The 18,717-nt window shown below is 43.8% G+C and overlaps 1 protein-coding gene across 1 annotated transcript in view; it reads right to left on the bottom strand.

The window, feature by feature from the left end:
- Window positions 1-12,134: 12,134 nt before the first annotated feature.
- Window positions 12,135-18,717, bottom strand: part of ACSBG2 (acyl-CoA synthetase bubblegum family member 2) — a 55,086-nt gene continuing 48,503 nt past the window's right edge. The window contains exons 11-15 of the mRNA XM_074338705.1: window positions 17,149-17,366; window positions 15,280-15,419; window positions 14,893-15,139; window positions 14,331-14,439; window positions 12,135-12,744 (exon numbers count right to left, since the gene is read on the bottom strand). Coding sequence (XP_074194806.1) covers window positions 14,366-14,439; window positions 14,893-15,139; window positions 15,280-15,419; window positions 17,149-17,366 — 679 coding nt within the window. The 3' untranslated portion in view covers window positions 12,135-12,744; window positions 14,331-14,365. The remainder of the gene's footprint in view (window positions 12,745-14,330; window positions 14,440-14,892; window positions 15,140-15,279; window positions 15,420-17,148; window positions 17,367-18,717) is intronic.

Below are 18,717 nucleotides of genomic sequence, written 5' to 3'. Positions count from 1 at the left end.
ATTGACCAAAACACAATTATACTAGGGGACTTAAATACATCATTGACAGCTATGGATAGATCATCCAAACAGAAAATAAATAACGAAATAGTAGCCCTAAATGACACATTAGATGAAATGGACATAATTGACATTTATAGAGCACTTCATCCTAAAACATCAGACTATACATTCTTTTCTAGTGTACACGGAACATTCTCAAGGATAGACCATATATTGGGACATAAAATCAGTCTCAACAAATTTAAGAAGATTGAAATCATACCATGCATATTCTCTGATCACAAGGCTTTGAAATTGGATATCAACGGTAAAAAGAAAGCGGGAAAAAACACAAATACATGGAGACTAAACAACATACTTTTAAAGAAGGACTGGGTCAAAGAAGAAATTAGAGGAGAGATCAAAAGATACATAGAAACAAATGACAATGAAAATACATCCTACCAAAATTTTTGGGATGCAGCGAAAGCAGTTTTAAGAGGGAAATTTATCTCATTACAGGCCTATCTCAAGAAACAAGAAAACTCCCAAATAAATAACCTCATGTTACACCTTAAAGAACTAGAAAAAGAAGAACAAGTAAAACCCAAGGTCAGCAGAAGAAAGGAAATAACAAAAATTAGAGCAGAACTAAATGAAATAGAGAACAAAAAGACAATAGAAAAAATTAATGTGACAAAGAGCTGGTTCTTTGAAAAGATTAACAAAATTGACAAACCCTTGGCTAGACTTACTAAGATAAAAAGAGAGAAGACACTGATTAACAAAATCAGAAACGTAAAAGGGGAAGTTATCACGGACACCACAGAAATACAAAGGATCATCCAAGAATACTATGAAGGACTATATGCAACCAAATTCAACAACCTAGAAGAAATGGATAAGTTCTTAGAAACATATAGCCTTCCAAGGCTGAACCATGAAGAACTGGAAAATCTAAACAGACCGATCACCAATAATGAAATTGAATCAGTCATCCAATACCTTCCCAAAAGCAAAAGTCCACGACCAGATGGCTTCACTAGTGAATTCTACCAAACCTTCAAAGAGGATCTAATATCAATTCTGCACAAACTCTTCCAAAAAATTGAAGAAGAAACAGTACTCCCCAACTCATTTTATGAGGCCAACATTACCCTGATACCAAAACCTGGTAAGGACAGCACAAAAAAAGAAAACTACAGACCAATATCTCTGATGAATACCGATGCAAAAATCCTAAATAAAATTCTAGCAAATCGAATACAACAATGCATTAAAAAGATTATTCATCACGACCAAGTGGGGTTCATCCCCGGGGCACAAGGATGGTTCAACATACGCAAATCCATCAATGTGATACATCACATAAACAAAATAAAGGACAAAAATCATATGATTATATCAATTGATGCAGAAAAGCATTTGACAAGATACAACATCCATTTATGATTAAAACACTTAATAAAATGGGTATACAAGGAAAATACCTTAACATAATAAAGGCCATATATGACAAGCCCTCTGCTAATCTCATAATTAATGGAGAAAAACTTAAGCCCTTTGCTCTACGTTCAGGAACACGACAGGGATGTCCCCTATCACCTCTGCTTTTCAACATAGTGTTGGAAGTCCTTGCCAGAGCAATCAGGCAAGAGAAAGAAATAAAAGGCATCCAAATTGGGAATGAAGAAGTTAAATTATCACTCTTTGCAGATGACATGATGCTATATATAGAAAACCCTAAAGACTCCACCAAAAAGCTATTAGAAACAATCAACGAATACAGTAAAGTTGCTGGCTACAAAATCAACGCACAAAAGTCCATTGCCTTCCTATATACTAACAATGAAATCTCAGAAAAGAAATACAAAAAACAATTCCTTTTGCAATTGCAGCAAAAAGAATAAAATACCTAGGAATAAACTTAACCAAGGATGTGAAAGACCTATATGCTGAAAACTATAAGACATTTTTGAAAGAAATTGAAGAAGACACAAAGAAATGGAAAGACATTCCGTGCTCATGGATTGGAAGAATCAACATAGTTAAAATGGCCATATTACCCAAAGCAATATACAGATTCAATGCAATCCCCATCAAAATCCCAATGGCATATTTTAAAGAAATAGAACAAAAATCATCAGATTTGTTTGGAACCACAAAAGACCCCGAATAGCCAAAGCAATCTTAAGAAAAAGAACAATAATGGAGGTATCACACTTCCTGACTTTGGCTTGTACTACAGGGCTACAATAATCAAAACAGCATGGTATTGGCAGAAAAACAGACACATAGACCAATGGAATAGAATTGAGAACCCAGAAATAAAACCACATAAATATGGACAGATAATTTTTGACAAAGAAGCTAAAACCATACAATGGAGCAAAGACAGCCTCTTCAATAAATGGTGCTGGGAGAATTGGATAGCCACGTGCAAAAGAATGAAACTGGACTGCTATTTGTCACCATGTACCAAAGTTAATTCAAAATGGATCAAAGACTTAAGCATAAGACCTGACACAATAAACTGCATAGAAGAAAACATAGGTACTAAACTTATGGACCTTGGGTTCAAAGAGCATTTTATGAATTTGACTCCAAAGGCAATGGAAGTAAAAGCTAAAATAAACGAATGGGACTATATGAAACTTAAAAGCTTCTGCACAGCAAAAGAAACCATTGACAAAATAAAGAGGCCACCAACTGAATGGGAGAAGATTTTTGCAAACAGTGCCTCCGATAAGGGGCTAGTATCCAGAATATACAAGGAACTCATGCAACTCAACAACAAAAAAACAAACAACCCAATTGAAAAATGGGCAGAGGACTTGAAGAGACATTTCTCCAAAGAGGACATACAAATGGCAAATAGACATATGAAAAATGCTCAACATCACTAATCATCAGAGAAATGCAAATCAAAACCACAATGAGATATCACCTCACCCCAGTCAGAATGGCTATCATCAACAAGACAAATAGTAACAAATGTTGGAGAGGCTGTGGAGAAAAAGGAACCCTCATACACTGTTGGTGGGAATGCAGACTGGTGCAGCCGTTATGGAAGGCGGTGTGGAGGTTCCTCAAGAAATTACGAATAGAATTGCCATATGACCCAGCAATCCCTCTCCTGGGTATCTACCCAAAAAATCTGAAAACATTTAGAGATAAAGACACGTGTGCTCCAATGTTCATTGCAGCTTTGTTTACGGTGGCCAAGACATGGAAACAACCAAAATGTCCTTCGATAGATGAATGGATAAAGAAGTTGTGGTATATATACACAATGGAATACTATTCAGCGGTAAGAAAAGATGATATAGGAACATTTGTGACAACATGGATGGATCTTGAGAGTGTAATGCTGAGCGAAATAAGTCAGACAGAAAAAGCAGAGAACCATGTGATTTCACTGATATGTGGTATATAAACCAAAACAACAAAAGAACAAGACAAACAAATGAGAAACAGAAACTCATAGACACAGACAATGGTTTGGTGGTTGCCAGAGGGTAAGGGGGGTGGGGGGTGGGGGGTGGGAGATGAGGGTAAGGGGGATCGAATATATGGTGATGGAAGGAGAACTGACTCTGGGTGATGAACACACAATGGAATTTATAGATGATGTAATACAGAATTGTACACCTGAAATCTATGTACTTTTACTAGCAATTGTCACCTCAATAAATTTAATTAAAAAAAATAAAAAAAGAAGTGAGTCGTGATGGAGAGAGCCAAGGCACTTCCTGGCAGAAATGACGTCGCCCTGGGGCCAGCAGTGGTAGCATCGCCTCTCTGCTTTGGCAGGCAGTTTGCTGACTCAGCAGCTTCTTGGGCATGCGCAGTTTTCCTGAGCACAGTTAGGAGCAGTGTGAGTCCCCTGTTGGCTGCCATAGAGATGACACTCCTTCTCACCTATGAAGTAGGTAGGGGTTATTCCTGGAGCATGCTCTTCCAGCCCCACCAATGATTTTTTTTCCCCTGGATTTTTTTTGAGCTATAATTTACAAACCATAAAATCCATCCATTGGGAGAGTGCAGTACAACAGTTTTTAATAAACACATACAGTTGTGAAGCCATCACCACAACCTAGTTTTAGGACACTTTGCATCGCCTCGCAAAGCTCCCTTGTGCCTGTGTGAGGTCAGTTCTTCTCCTGGTCTCAGCCTCGGCACCACTGACCTGCTTTGTCTCCACAGTGTTTCCTTTACTAGATACGTCAGGTAAGTGGAAGAATACCATGTGTAAGTCTTCTGTTTCTGGCTTCTTCCACGTTGCCTACATTCAGCTGCATGTTTCACTAGTTCATTCATTTGTACAGTTGAGTAATGTTCCATTATTTGGAGGGACCATGTTTTGTTTCTCATTCATCAGTTGATGGACATTTGGGCTCCCCGACCCCCACATTTACTGATTATGAATATTGCTGCTATGAACATTCATGTACAAGTTTTTGTGCAAACGTAGGTTTTCATTTCTTGGGCATATACCTAGAAGCTGAACTGCTGGGTTGTATAGTAACTTCATGTTTAACAATTTAAGAAACATCTGAATTGCTTCCCAAAGTGGCTGTGCCATTTTCCATTTCCAGCAGTGATGTGTGAGGGTGTCAGTTTCCCCACATCCTCAGCAACCCTCGGTTGTATCAGATTTGTATTTTCCCCATCCTGGTGGGTGTGAAGTGGTGTCTCATTGTGGGTTTGAGTTGCATTTCCCTGATGACTCATTGTATTCGGCATCTTTTCATGTGCTTACTGGCCATTTGTATATCTGTAGAGCAGTGTTCATTCCAATCCTTTGCCGTTTTAAAATTGGGTCATTTGTCTTTTAATTGTTGAGTTGTAAGAGTTCTTTATATATCCTGGCTACAAGTCCTTGAGCAGATAAATAATTCTTAAATACGTTTGTCTTTTCATTTTCAAAGTTGACATTTACTTGACAGTATCTTCTGAAGGGCAAGAGTATTCTGATGAAGTTTTGTGTTTTTTTTCCAAATATGGTTTGTGCCTTGGTATCATGTCCAGGAGCTAAGAAATCTTTACCTAAACTAAGGGTACGAAAACTTACTTCTATTTTTTTCCCTAGAAGTTTTATAGTTTCCACTTTTATAGTTAGGTCTTTGGTACAGTTTGAGTTAATTGTTGTGGATGGTGTGAGTAAAGGCGTAAATTCTCATAAGTTATTTATTTACTTGTTTTTGCGTATCATTTCAGCATTATTTGTTGAAAAGACCGTCTTTTTCCCATTGAACTGCCTTGGCACCTTTACCTAAAATCAGTTGACCTTAAATGTGCACTTTTGTTTCTGGACTCTCTGTTGTGTTTTATTGATATACAATGTTTGTCCCTGCACTAGCACCACACTGTCTTGGCTGCATAGCTTTACAGTACGTTGTTAAATAGAAAGTCTGCCACCTCTGTTCTTTCATTAACCACGAGGATCTGGTGGGCCTCGGGACCGGAAGAGTAGACCTCTGTGGGAGACGCCAGAATCCCAGGAGTTGGAGTAGGCAGGCTATTTAGGACAACATGGGAGGGCTTAGAGGATGACAGGCTCTGAGTTCAAGTTCTCACCTGAAAGCATATTCAGAGAACCTGTTTCTGTGGTTGCCTTCCATGACCTTTTACCTCTTCCAGCTGCAGGTAGCTGAATTATAATGTGCAGTGAATTCACAGCCTTGCCAGACCTTTGGGTGAGACCAAGGGCATTATTTGAGAAAAGTGGTACCCCGAGTATTGGAATGGAGTAATTTGGGAGAATTTACGAGGTATGATAAAAATGCAGTGAATGTTTAAATTATAAAAAAATTATTACAGTAAAAGACACATTGCCATTAACCCCTCTCAAAATACTCCCCCTCGTTTTGAACAAACTTGTCCCATCATTCTTGCCACTTTCTGAAGCAGTTCTGGAAGTCCTCTTTTGTGAGTGTCTTTAGTTGCACTGTCGTGGCTGCCTTGATGTCCTGAATTGATTCGAAACTTTTATCTTTCATGGTTATTTTGACTTTGGGGAAGAGCCAGAAGCCTCACAGTGCCAGATCTGGTGAATAAGGTGGATGAGGACAGCCTGCAATGTTTTTATTTGACAGAAATTGTCATATACCAGAAGTGATGTGTGACAGGGAGCGTTGTCATGATGGAGGATGAAGTAAAGACACTCACAAAAGGGGACTTCCAGAACTGCTTCAGAAAGTGGCAAGAATGATGGGACAAGTTTGTTCAAAATGAGGGGGAGTATTTTGAGAGGGATTAATGGCAATGTGTCTTTTACTGTAATAATTTTTTTGATTTAAACATTCACCATATTTTTCTACCATGCCTCGTAGATGACTTTGAGTGTCCTGAACTTCCAAAGCCCACTCTGCTTCCCTTGCCAGTAATGGCAGCCCTTCCTCCCATCTAATGAGGCGGTTACCTTGCAGGTAGGAGCCAGTTATCCTCTCTCCCACACCCGCCACCACCTTGCCTCCACACCTAAAATGGAGTCAAATATCAGAGGGTCCAGAAGGCCAATTACAACGTCAGACCTTAGAGATAAAGACCTGCAAATGTCTCACAAGACTTGCCTAATATATATAGGGCGAAAGACTTGGGTCCCCTATATGGGCTTAGACTCTAAGGGTGCTACACCAAGGAGGGAGGGACGGTATGCAATTGGACGGAATTTGTCAGGGGAGGTGTGCTGAGATTGTGGATTCGTTAGACTAACCCAAGCAGCTGGGAGGTGTTGTAGCTGTAAGTGTGGTTGACGGGCTGAAAGCTGAGCTCCGTACTGGCCTTCGTGACTCCAGCTGAGATGCCAGAAGACTATCCGGTGAAGTAAAGAAGGAATCTGAAGAGATGTACTCTATGCACAGGGCAACATATGCAGGTGCTACCTGTAGCCTGGCTTTTGTTAGTGAACAGCTGGAGTGTCAGGGAAATGAGTGAGTGCCGTGCAAACCCATTACTCTGGAATGCTAAGTGGTATTAGACAGAACGAGGTGGCCGTATTTGTTCTTACAGAGGAAGATGTTTGCAGCTTATTTTTTAAGTGGAAGAAAAATCAAGTATGAGTCTTTTAATATATCCTTTAAATAATTTATTTTGAAATAATGAATGTCAGGGTTACAGAAAAGTTTCCAAAAACAGTACAAAGAACTCTCCTTTGATGCAGACTCACCAATTATTAACATTTAGCATTTCCTCCTGCATCATCCACCCCCCTCAGATGATCATTTTCTTTTTCTGAGAGTCACCTACTCCTGGGAGTCGCAAGCATCCAATGTGTACGTTCCCCAAACAACGACACTTTCCTGTACACCCAGCACAGAACCCTCCAGGTCAGGAAATCAACACCGCTGCATTCCCACCTAGGCGTCCCCACCCAGGCGTCCCATCCCGTTCACATTTCCCCAGCTGCCCCTGTGATGTCTTCTTCCTTTCTGGTCCCGGACCACGTATTGCACTCAGTTGCCCTACTCCCTTCAGTCAGGAACACTTCTCCACTCGTTCTCTGTCTTTCATTCCTGGTCGGTCTCGAAGAGCACAGGCCTTAAATTCCGTAGGATAACCCTCAACGTGGCTTCCTCTGGTGTTTCCTTATGACCAGACTCAGGCCATGCTTTTCTCATATAAATGAGCCAAAGAGGACCCCTGTAATTGGCCCCTGTTTACTTCTTCACTGCAGTCTGGGACCTGTTAGCTCAAAAGCCCTCTGGTGCCAAACTCATTTTGTTTTTTTTGTTTTTTTAGCTTGGAAAAAATGATTTCCTGGGTTGGCCTGGTGGCTCAGGTGGTTGGAGCTCTGTGCTCCTAATGCCGAAGGCTGCCGGTTCGATTCCCACATGGGCCAGTGAGCTCTCAACCACAAGGTTGCCGGTTTGATTCCTCGAGTCCCACAAGGAATGGTGGGCTCCGCCCCTTGCAACTAAGATTGAACATGGCACCTTGAGCTGAGCTGCCGCTGAGCTCCCAGATAGCTCAGTGGGTTGGAGTGTGTCCTCTCAACCACAAGGTTGCCAGTTCGACTCTCTGCCCCCTGCAACTAACAACGGCAACTGAACCTAGAGCTGAACTTCACCCTCCACAAATGCGATTGAAAGGACACCAACGTGACTTGGAAAATAATCCTGGAAGTACACACTGTTCCCCAATAAAGTCCTGTTCCCCTTCCCCAATAAAGTCTTAAAAAAAAAACAAAAAACATTTCCTGGTCCACAGGGCATATGAGCATTAAGTTATATTGTAGCACCATACACCATTGGAAGGGAAAGATGGTAGCAAACTCAAATTCTTACTCCTCTAGTTGTTTGAAATAGAGCCTAAATAAGCAGATTTGGGGCCATTTAGAGCCTGTCTGCTTTATATACCAGGAGAAACAGCAACCAGTGTGTCACAGACAAGATAAAGCCCAGAGCTGTAATAGGTCCAGGCCACCACTGCCCTTCGGAGCTCTCTGACCCAAAGACCCCCTGCCCGGCTGCTGAGCAATAGCTCCCGGACACATAAGCCCTCTCCCCCATCCTTCTTTCCCCTGGGGAGTCCCCTTGCCCTCCTCCCCTCTGGGTGGTATCACCTGTGCCTTTGCTTCTGGAAGGTCTTGTGCTGTGAGGGGCTTCCCCTATTACAGTGCTACTTAAAACTCATCTGTGCTATTGCTGCCTTGTGGTCATATAGTTTTTCGTGCTTGGCCCCTAAATCCCCTGAACTCATACGGCTTTCTCAGTAGGAACATGACAAAAACCAGGCTACGTTCTTTTTAGTGCAGTGTATCAGGAGGCATCAATGCTGACCTGTCTCGCCTTTGGTGATGGCAACCTTGATCACCTGGTCAAGTTGGTGTCTCTCAGGTTCCCCCACCTTAAAATCACCTCCCCCCCTTTACAATTAACCAGAATTTCATGGGGAGGTGTTCTGAGATTACAGCAATATCCTCTCTTATCAACCTCCAAGCACCAACCTTAGCATCCTCTGATGACTCCCTCTTGCGTCAGCCACTTCCATATGGTTGGCAAATGGAGATTCTCTAATTCCATCATTCCTTCTGCATTAGTTGGCTTCCTGAGTAAGGGAGAGCTTCCTCCTTCCTGCCTCCATTCATTCATTAACTTCTATTTGCTTGGATTCATATTTTCAATAAGTCCCATTATTCAGTGAGTTATACAGTGGGCTATAATCCGTTACTATCATTTCTCTCTCTTTTTTTAAATAAATTTTATTGGGGAATATTGAGGAACAGTGTGCTTCTCCAGGGCCCATCAGCTCCAAGTCATTGTCCTTCAATCTAGTTGTAGAGGGCTCAGCTCAGCTCCAAGTCTAGTCACTATTTTCAATCTTTAGTTGCAGGGGGCACAGCGCACCATCTCATGTGGGAATTGAACTGGCAACCTTGCTGCTGAGAGCTCACACTCTAACCAACTGAGCCATCCGGCAGCCCCTACGGCAGCTCAGCGGCAGCTCATTGTCATCATTCTAGTTGTGGAGGGCACAGCTCACTGGCCCATGTGGGAATCGAACTGGCAACCCTGTTGTTCAGAGCTCATGCTGTAACCAACTGAGCCATCCAGCCACCCCATTATTTCTCTTTATGCTCAAATTTCCCCAGATTTGGCCAGTGGAAAGCCCTTCGAGCTGGCTCCTCTGGCTTTTTAACAGTTCCCCCAGATTTTCTGTTCATTTCCTTAGTTTTTGGCACAAGATATCCCAGGCTTATCTTATACTTTCCCTGCCCCAGCCCTGGAGTCAGACATTTTCCCAAACAGCACTGGTTCCTTTTAGTGGTTGGTTGGTGTTTAGAAGCCAAGGTCTGGCTGTTCAGTGTGCTCACTGCCACTGGGTGTCACTGCTTCTAGGCCCTCTGAGCAGACAGAGCTGGGAAATGTACGAAGTGTGATAGAAAAATACAATGAATGCTGCTGCCAAGTGCCATCCAACGGAAAGGCAGGGATCTTCATTATGGGAAGCAGTGCGTCGAAACTTAGGAATAGTGTGTGACAAGTTTCAACTTGTATGGTCAGTTGGATGTGAGCTACGGTTGAGAGAAGGTATGTTTTAAAGTGTGCCATAAATCATGGATCACCAACAACGCATTAACCTGAAATGGGCAAGCGGTTTTATCCTCCATCATGACAATGCTCTGTGTCTCACATCTCTTCTGGTACGGCAATTTCTCTCAAATAAAAACATGACGGTGTGTCCTCATCCACTTTATTCACCAGATCTGGCACTGTGAGATTTCTGGCTCTTCCCCAAAGTCAAAATGATTTAGTACATCAAGGCAGCCATGACAGTGCAAGTAAAGACACTCATGAAAGAGGACTTCCGGAACTGCTTCAGAAAGTGGCTAGAACAATGGGATAAGTGTGTTTGAAGTGAGGGGGAGTAATTTGAGGGGGATTAATGGCAGTGTGTCTTTTACTGTAATAATTCTTTTTTAATTTAAACATTCACCGCATTTTTTTCTCACACCTCATATATATGTGCCTATACATGCACGTGTGTGGGAGTGTATGCACGCAAATATATAGACATATCTACGTATCACACATCTCTGTTACTATTTCTGTATTATAAAACTGAATTTGTACCACTACCTTCAATTCCAATCTAATTTTCCTAGACTTCTTCTCGGCTTCTACTATCTTCAGTATATTTACTTATTTGCTCAATGTATCCACTCTCGCAGCCACACTGTCCGTCCGAGCCTGCCCTCCGTGTTCATGTTCCGCGCACTGCTCCACGCCCTTGGCCTCCAAGCCTGCTGCCTGCTCCTTCCTGCAACTGCCCTCCCCATCCCCACCCCACATTCCCAACCATTGTGCTAAGTCCCGCCTGCCCGGAAGGGAAGATACGTCTTTTATATATTTTATATGTAAAAATAAATTCTTCCCTCCCTCTCGCACACATGCGCGCACGTATATTTTTTTCCTATAGTGACACGTGTATTTGTGTACAGTCAGTTCTTGTTATTTGCGGAAGTGATTTTCTATAAAGTTGCTATGAACACTCAGCCAGCAAACGCTGAACCATTGCTCTTAGGAGAGATTAGGTTCCTGGCAGACTCTGGTCACAATATTTTTATCAACTGATCAATACACAGCCTGTGTTACATGTGTTTCTGTTCAAGGACACCTTATTTAATATACAGTGTTGATTCCTTACCATTGAATTCATGGCCAACAGCACTATAACGCATGCTTGAACGAAACTTACCTAACATGTACTTTTTCCATAAGGCACATCACAGCCTTCTTGCACTCAGGAACACTGGACAGCACTTTAGCACTACTCAGCAGCCATTTCAACAGCAAAATCACCAACAAAAATGCAGGGACAGAAAAGTGCTAAATAGACCCACTCCCCCCAGAGGACATGCATTTACGGTATGAGCTGAAGGACGAGGGCAGAGCATTGCTTTGTTTTAGCTCAGCTGGGAATGTGTATGTCGGGCCATTCAGATTTTTTAGAAGCCAACACACTCTGTGCGTGTCCACAAATGACCACAAAAGTGCCTGGAGCATTGATTTTGGGGTTACAGATAAATTTTAATAAGCAGGCAAGCTTGCAAATATGGAATTGGCAAACAAAGAGGATTAACTGTACTTACATATTTAAAAAAATAAAAATCAGCCAGATAGATAAGGAGGGCCATAAAATATGACTTAAGCCTTACCTGCGTCGAATTAATTTTTTTCTTCAAGGAAAATGGCTTAATACAGTCCTCATCTATTTACAGTTTTATATTTTAAAAAGAAAAGGGGCTCCGGGTTGCGTCTGGGTATCTAGAACCTTAAGGGCTTAGAAGTTTTCTGTCTCCTGTCATGATGGGCTGTCCTTCTCTGGCCTGGAAGATGTCCCCTCCCCTGCTTCCTCCACTGATATTCTTTCAGAGACCAAGACCATGGATATGCCCTACCAGCTTTGGTCTGCTTATACATGGACTTTAGATGAGAGAGGAATAAACTTCTGTCTTCTTTAAGTTGCTAGTATTTTGGACCTTATGACAACAGCAAAAACTCACCCCAAAAGATGGAATTCATCAAGAATCACAGCTGTTAACCAAAACTGCTTGGGTGCTTTGATGGTAATCCTTTAGATGTATCAAGGGCTTTGGGGCGTCAGATGCCACACTCCGTTTGTCATCCCAATGAACCTTCATAGCCACCCTGTGAGATGGGGGTCTATTTATTCAGGTAAAAAAAAAACAACAACAACCCAGGACTCAGAGGTTGAACTCACACACAGCTAGCCAGAATTTCAACCCAGAGGTGATTTCAGAGTCTGAGCTTCTCAACAAAGGACAAAATGTTTGTGTCTGGCCAAAACTCAGAGCACGGGATGCTAATGTGCTTTATTATCAGAACTTATTGGAAGGGTTTCCAAATTGCTTCCCAGAAGGTGAGTCGGTCTGGGGGCCCAGTTCTTCAAACTTGTGAATGCCTTTCTTTCTGATGTCTCATTCAGTCCTCTGGGGAGAAAAAATATCCAATTGGAACCCACAAGGTCTCATCTTCTAAACCAGGCAGTTCTTCAGAGATGTCTCCGGAAGCTTCCCCTGGAGGGGGACCACACCTTGAAGGTTCATCGGAATTCAAAGATCTATGCTGATCCTATTGCTTTGAAAGGCATCGCAGGTCCCAATGGGGTCACCACTTCAAATGGTGAATAATTGAAAGACGGATCCACAGGGAATCTGGCTTCTTAAAAATAGGAGCAAAAGTCCCTGCCCAGAGCAGTAAATCGTATGTCAGGATGGAGTCTTCTGGTTGGAGGCTGGAGAGAGGAGAAAGACAAATTGTCACATGGGGATTCTTAAAATATGTGTATTTATTCTCCGAGACTCTGCAATTACCATAAGATGAAAATATTCCAGAATGAATAGATCCATTTATAAATTAGAAAAATTTGAATTCCTCTGAAGTGAACTTTAGACAGTGCTGTCCAAGAAAAATATCACGGGAACCACCTATATACTTAAACATTTTCTAGTAGTCACAAAAGAGGAACTGGTGAAATTGATTTAAATAATATATTTTGTGTGACCCAGGATATCCAAAATATGATCATTTCAACATGTAGTGAATATTTTAAAATATTAATGAGACATTTTTATTCTGTTTGGTACCAAGCCTTCAAAACCCCGTGTGTATTTTACACGTACAGCACATCTCAGTTCGGACGTGCCACATTGCAGCCAGTGGCTGCCACATGACAACACGGGCATAGAGGTTCCATCTCCTACCCCCTCACCAGTGTCAGTTGTCTCTCACCCATCTGCAAAGTGAAACTGGAAATCTTTCAAAAGATGTGGAATGATGAATGTATTTAACTGCTGGACTCACCACAGGACTTTGAAAATGAAGGTGTGGAGGAGTTAAACCAGTTAATGATAAAGAAAAAGAAAATGAATACGGTGATCTTATGGCTACATTATATCCCCCTCCCCCCAATTCATATGGTGAAGTCCAACCCCCAGGACCTCCGAATGTGGCTTTATTTGGAGATAGGGTCTTCACAGAGGTCATCAGGGTGACATCCATGTGACTGGTGTCCTTATCAAAAGGGCAAATTTGGACACAGAGACACAGGGAGAACATGGCATCTACAAGCCAAGGAGTGAGGCCCCAGAAGGAACCAGCTCAGCTGACACCTTGATCTCAGATGTCTGGTCTCAGAACTGGGAGGAAAAACATTCCTGTTGAAGTCCCCAGCCTGTGGTGCTTGGGTACAGCAGCTCTAGTAAATGAACACTGGTGTGTTGGCTGGGGGCGTCAGGAGAGAAAGACTTGACATCAAGGGGTTACAGGTAGCCCTTAGGACAACTGACCATGCCTTCTCTCTGTGTGCACCTTGCATTTAGTGACTTGCGGTGTCGTGAGGGCTCCCTGTGGACAGGACTTGGGGGGAAGGAGAGGAAAGGGATGGTAGGAGCAGTTCAGGTCTCCATCCCTTAACATCTGTGATGGGTCAATACACCTCATTCCTTGGCTTCCTGGCAAGTAGAACTTCCCCCACCAAAGTTTCTGACAAAAGGCCTTCTCCAGATAAGCCACAATGAAACATTTGGGTGTTTCACGAAAAACTCTGGTCCTAGATGGGGAGATTACGCTGCTCCCGCAAGTGGGAGAGGCCAGAAGAACAGCTAACAACTTGGGTGGCCACCCGTGAAGGAGTTTGCATGCCCTACCATGACCCTGGTAGAGCATGAGTTGAGGCTGGACACCTAGGCACCCATGACAGCTGAACGTGTATGTGTGTATGTATGTGGCCTCTGCAGTTCTGCTCACAGACCTGCCTGCCACATGAGAAACCACCTCTGTTGGACTCATTTGAGGCAGTCCAGCAAAGCCCGTTCTCACCATGGGGACGGCCAATAGCAGCTCCACCAGTGACGTCAGTGGTAGAAGTTTTCAATTTGCTGTTTGTATTTCTGGGTTATGAAATGCCTTTTAATTTTTGCCGATGGACCTTTCAAGAAAGAAGAAACCAGTTCACTGGTGGGGAAAAGTCCACACATCCTGGGCATGAGCAGGCAACAGGGTCCTGTGGCTGGGGCTGGCTGGGGCCCATTTCCTGGGTGCACCACCTTTCCCATCAGTGGGATGGAGTAACTGACAAGCAGAAGTCAGAGGGAAGAGAGCACACCGAGCCACAGTAAGGAGTTTGGCTTCTATTCCCAGAGTGGGGGATGTGGCTGCCCTGGGGTTCTGTGTGTATGTCAGGGTGTGTGTGTGTGTGGTCAGGAGGAGCTGGGCACCAGTCGGCTGGAGGTGGCAGCGTCCCTCTCCCGCCCCCCCACTGGTCCCACGGACCCTCTGACCCCCCAGAAAGGGGCATGTCTCCTCAGAGCCACGTGGCCCTGGACACTAGCAAGAGACCAGCCTCCAAGTGCCAAAGCCACCGGCTATCCAGGCCACTCACCTAGCTCTCCGCCATTGAAGGAAAAATCCTTCTCCAAGATGACCCACTTCTGAATCTTCTGTGCTTTGGTGGTGGCTTCCTGATTCACGGCGTCAATACCTTTCTGGATGGCCGTGTAGACCAGGGGGTCCTGGAGTTGCACGATCTCAGTCACGGTAGACGCATGGCTGCCCAGGTTCCGGCAGAACTTGATGGCCTCCAAGCTTAGTCTGTTCAGTGGCTCTCCGCTCATCTTGTCCATCTCGCACTGCCCCAGGACACCCATGTCACCACACCCAACACCCACACACACTGCCTGGCCAGCCCGAGGACCACGAAACAGGCCTTGAACCCTTGGACGCACCCTCCGGACCCTGGGGCACAGACCCCGCAGGACACCCATGTCACCTTCAGCGTCAGCAGGATGCTCAGAAACTTGGCCTTATCTCCCACCAGCACGGCATTACTGACGATGGGGATCTTCTCCTTAACCATGTTTTCGATGGGAACGGGGGGCACCTTCTCACCGCTAGCCGTGATGAGGATTTCTGAAACAAAGCAGGGCTCGATGGGTTCAAGCACAACAATTCGAAACCTCCGCCCTCTCGAGGATCAGAGGGGACAGATGTTGGCATGGACAGCCACTCACCTAGGAAACCCCAGAAGCAGAGGAGCACCCCAGCCCATGGCCAGGACTCCCACCATGCTCTTCTCCAAGCCACATACCCAAAGTCACTCCACCACCCTCACCTCGTCTTCTTCAAATTTCTATCAAGTGTTCACGTCTTGTGCATTCCATTTGGATAATGTCTTATTAATTCATTGCCTATTTCTCAGTTTCCCATACCCTGGTCCACTCCCTCCAATATGTCTTGCTTGGAAGATAGTGAAATGCTCTGGGCACACCATGTCTGTCTGTCCCCTGATTTTTCCATCACTTGGCAACCCCAAAAGAACCTAAGTCCAGTCTTACCCTGAGGTGGTGTGTCGCATCCCTCATTTCAGCAAAGTCTAAAGAATTGTGTCACTTTCTCCCCTGAGCCTCTAAAATTCTTCTCGAACTCCTCCTCCTGCCCCAGACATATTCTTCACTTCTTCTTTCATCCTGGGATGCTTGCCACTTCCTGTCCCATCCACCCAAACTCTCTCTATCTCATCCCATGACGTTGCAGTCACCTTTACTTAGGTCGTTATAACAGTAGTAATAATATGATCATATAATGGACATTTGTGGTGTTGTCAGCCCAGTGACTCCTCAGGATAAATGCGCCCTGAAATTTCCTTAGGGAATTCCTTTCCATCTTTATGTGGTTTGGGCAGGTGAACTGCAGGGTGCGCATGTGAGCCAATGAGAGTCAAGACTAAAACTTTTGCTGAAATGATTGGGAAGAATACACTCTTGTCCTTTGGGAGTTAGAGTAAGCCTAGACTGTTGGCAGCTATCCTGTCATCAAATGGGAAAAGCCTCTTCAAGAATGGCTCCAACACAAGAGACAGCTCAGTATGAGAAGGTTAGAGAGACTTCTGTGACATTGTTTGGCACCTGGATCCAGCCAAGCCTGAAGCAAGACCATTTGAACTTTTCAGTTTTTGAAACGTTTCCGTTTTTCACTCAAACCTGTTTACAAAGGGTTTTCTGTTGCTTATCATGGAAATAATGCTAAGAGAGCTCACTTATTGCGTAGTTACTCCCTATGTAAGGCCCAGTGCCAAATGCTCTGTTTACATCAGAGGTTGGTAAAGTGCAGCCTGCGAGCCAACTTTAGCCTTCTGCCTGTTTGCGTATGGCCACAAGCCAAGTGGTTTTTGCATTTTAAATGGTTGGAAGGCAATCCAGAGAAGAATATTTGTGACACATGAAAATTATATTGGCACGCGGTCACATCCACTCATCTATATATTGTCTGTAGCTGCTTTTATACCACAGCTGCCAAGCTGAGTAGCTGTGACAGAGACCTTATGTCCTGCAAATCCAAAAATATTTGCGATCGGGACCATTACAGGAAAAGTTGGCTGATGCCTGTTCTACGTCATTTCATTTAATCCTTATTTAACCATTATAGTTATTATCCTCATTTACAGGGTAGGAAGGAGGGCCCAGGGCTGGGGTGGGTGTCTTTCCCAGGTCCATCCTGCCGAGGGCCAAATGCTGGGCACAAGGACAGAGCTGGGATGTGTGGACCAGGTTGACCCTGCACGTTCATGTGAGGCCTGTGCCCATAAGTGTTCATGGTGGGCGTGCTTGCAGGAGGTCCCTGCAGAGCCCAGTCCCCTTACCTTTGATATGCCCGGTGATGTAGAGGAAATCCTCCTTGTCCATGCGGCCCAGGTCCCCGGTGTGTAGCCAGCCTTCCTCGTCAATGACGTCCTTGGTCTCTTCCTCCCTTTCCAGGTAGCCCATGAAGACATGCCGGCCCCACATGCAGACCTCCCCAATGCCGTCACTGGTCTGCTGGTACAGCATGGTTTTACACCCAGTTAGGATTTTTCCACAGCTGCCAGGGAATGGGAAGGGGAAAGTGAGGCTCAGAGAGACAAGGTCACCCACACAGGTCAGCCTGGGTCTGCAGCCCGGGCTCCTGACACTACCTAGCTGGCCCCAGGCTGGATCTGCTTCTTTCAGCCTCTCCAGGACCTGGGGGTGGGTGGTAGGGGGTGGAGTAGGTGAGTGGTGGGAATAGGAGGTGTTTGCTGAATGGAGGGGAGAGGGAGTGTTCAATCCAGTGAGGCAAATTCCCAAACACTTTGTAAACTGGGACACCCAGCAGAGTTGTAAGTTTTAATCTCCACGTACATGGGAGAAGGATAGAGTGCTTCTGGCTTAAGAACAGCAAAATCCCTCATCTTTTAGGAAGCAGATATATAGACCTGCGTGCAATGACCAGGGAAAGCTGCTGTTAAGTAAGACACCCAGCCGGCATCTCCTTAGAGGTTAAAGTTACTTCCGTAGGACAGAAGAGCAGTATCCGAAACTGGATTCTTGTAAGACTTCTTTTCCTAGAGATAACATTTGGGAGGGCTATTTCAGCATGCAGAAAAGAAAGTTATTTTCTGTTGCTTTGCTGAGATCTCTTTCATTGGTAGTTAGAAGGGTCACGGGTTTTAGGGCTAATTGTAGGGGTTCCACTAGATAGCAAGAGAAAAAAGAAGGCACATCCAAGAAGCTCAAAGTTTACAAAAAGCCTCCTTATGACTTCCCCATTGAAGGCCTTTCTAGGAATGTGGAGAAACACCTGGAGAAGCCATAAAGGAAAGATTAGTGAATTCAACCACGTAAAGAGAAAAAAAGATTTCTGCACAGCAAAAACACCTTAACTAAAACTAAATACCAATGATAAACTTAGGGGCAAAATAGTTGCAACTCAGAAACAAAGGGCTGATTTTCCTAATATGTAAAGAGTGCCAGCAAACCAATAATAAAGGGACTGATAGTCTAGTTTTAAAAACTGGCAGATATATGGACCCATAGTTCAGAGAAAAGAAAATACAAATGGCTTTGAAATGTATGAAAGGATTTTTTCAACTTTAAAGGAATGTAAATGAAAATTATGATGAGATATCACTTTCCACCAATTGGTTTAGCAAAATATATGGTGTACATAGAAAACATTCATGTTAGCATTGTTTGTGGTGACAAATGATGGAGAAAAAAAGCACTAAATATCCAACGAAAAAGGGACCACTTAAATTATGGTATATCCACCTGGTGGGATACTATGCAGCTGTTAAAAATGTGGCAGCTCTATGCACCGACAGGGAACATTTTCTAGAAGAAGCTCTTACTAACCAAATCTGGTTCCTGATCTTGGATGGTGTGAGCCAAGACTGAGCGCAAGTGTGGATTAC

This window comes from Rhinolophus sinicus, linkage group LG07 (assembly GCF_036562045.2).
Source record: "Rhinolophus sinicus isolate RSC01 linkage group LG07, ASM3656204v1, whole genome shotgun sequence".
In the NCBI taxonomy this organism is placed as follows: Eukaryota; Metazoa; Chordata; class Mammalia; order Chiroptera; family Rhinolophidae; genus Rhinolophus; species Rhinolophus sinicus.
The sequence above is the reverse complement of the archived record's forward strand: the minus strand, read 5'-3'. Positions and strand labels throughout refer to the sequence as shown.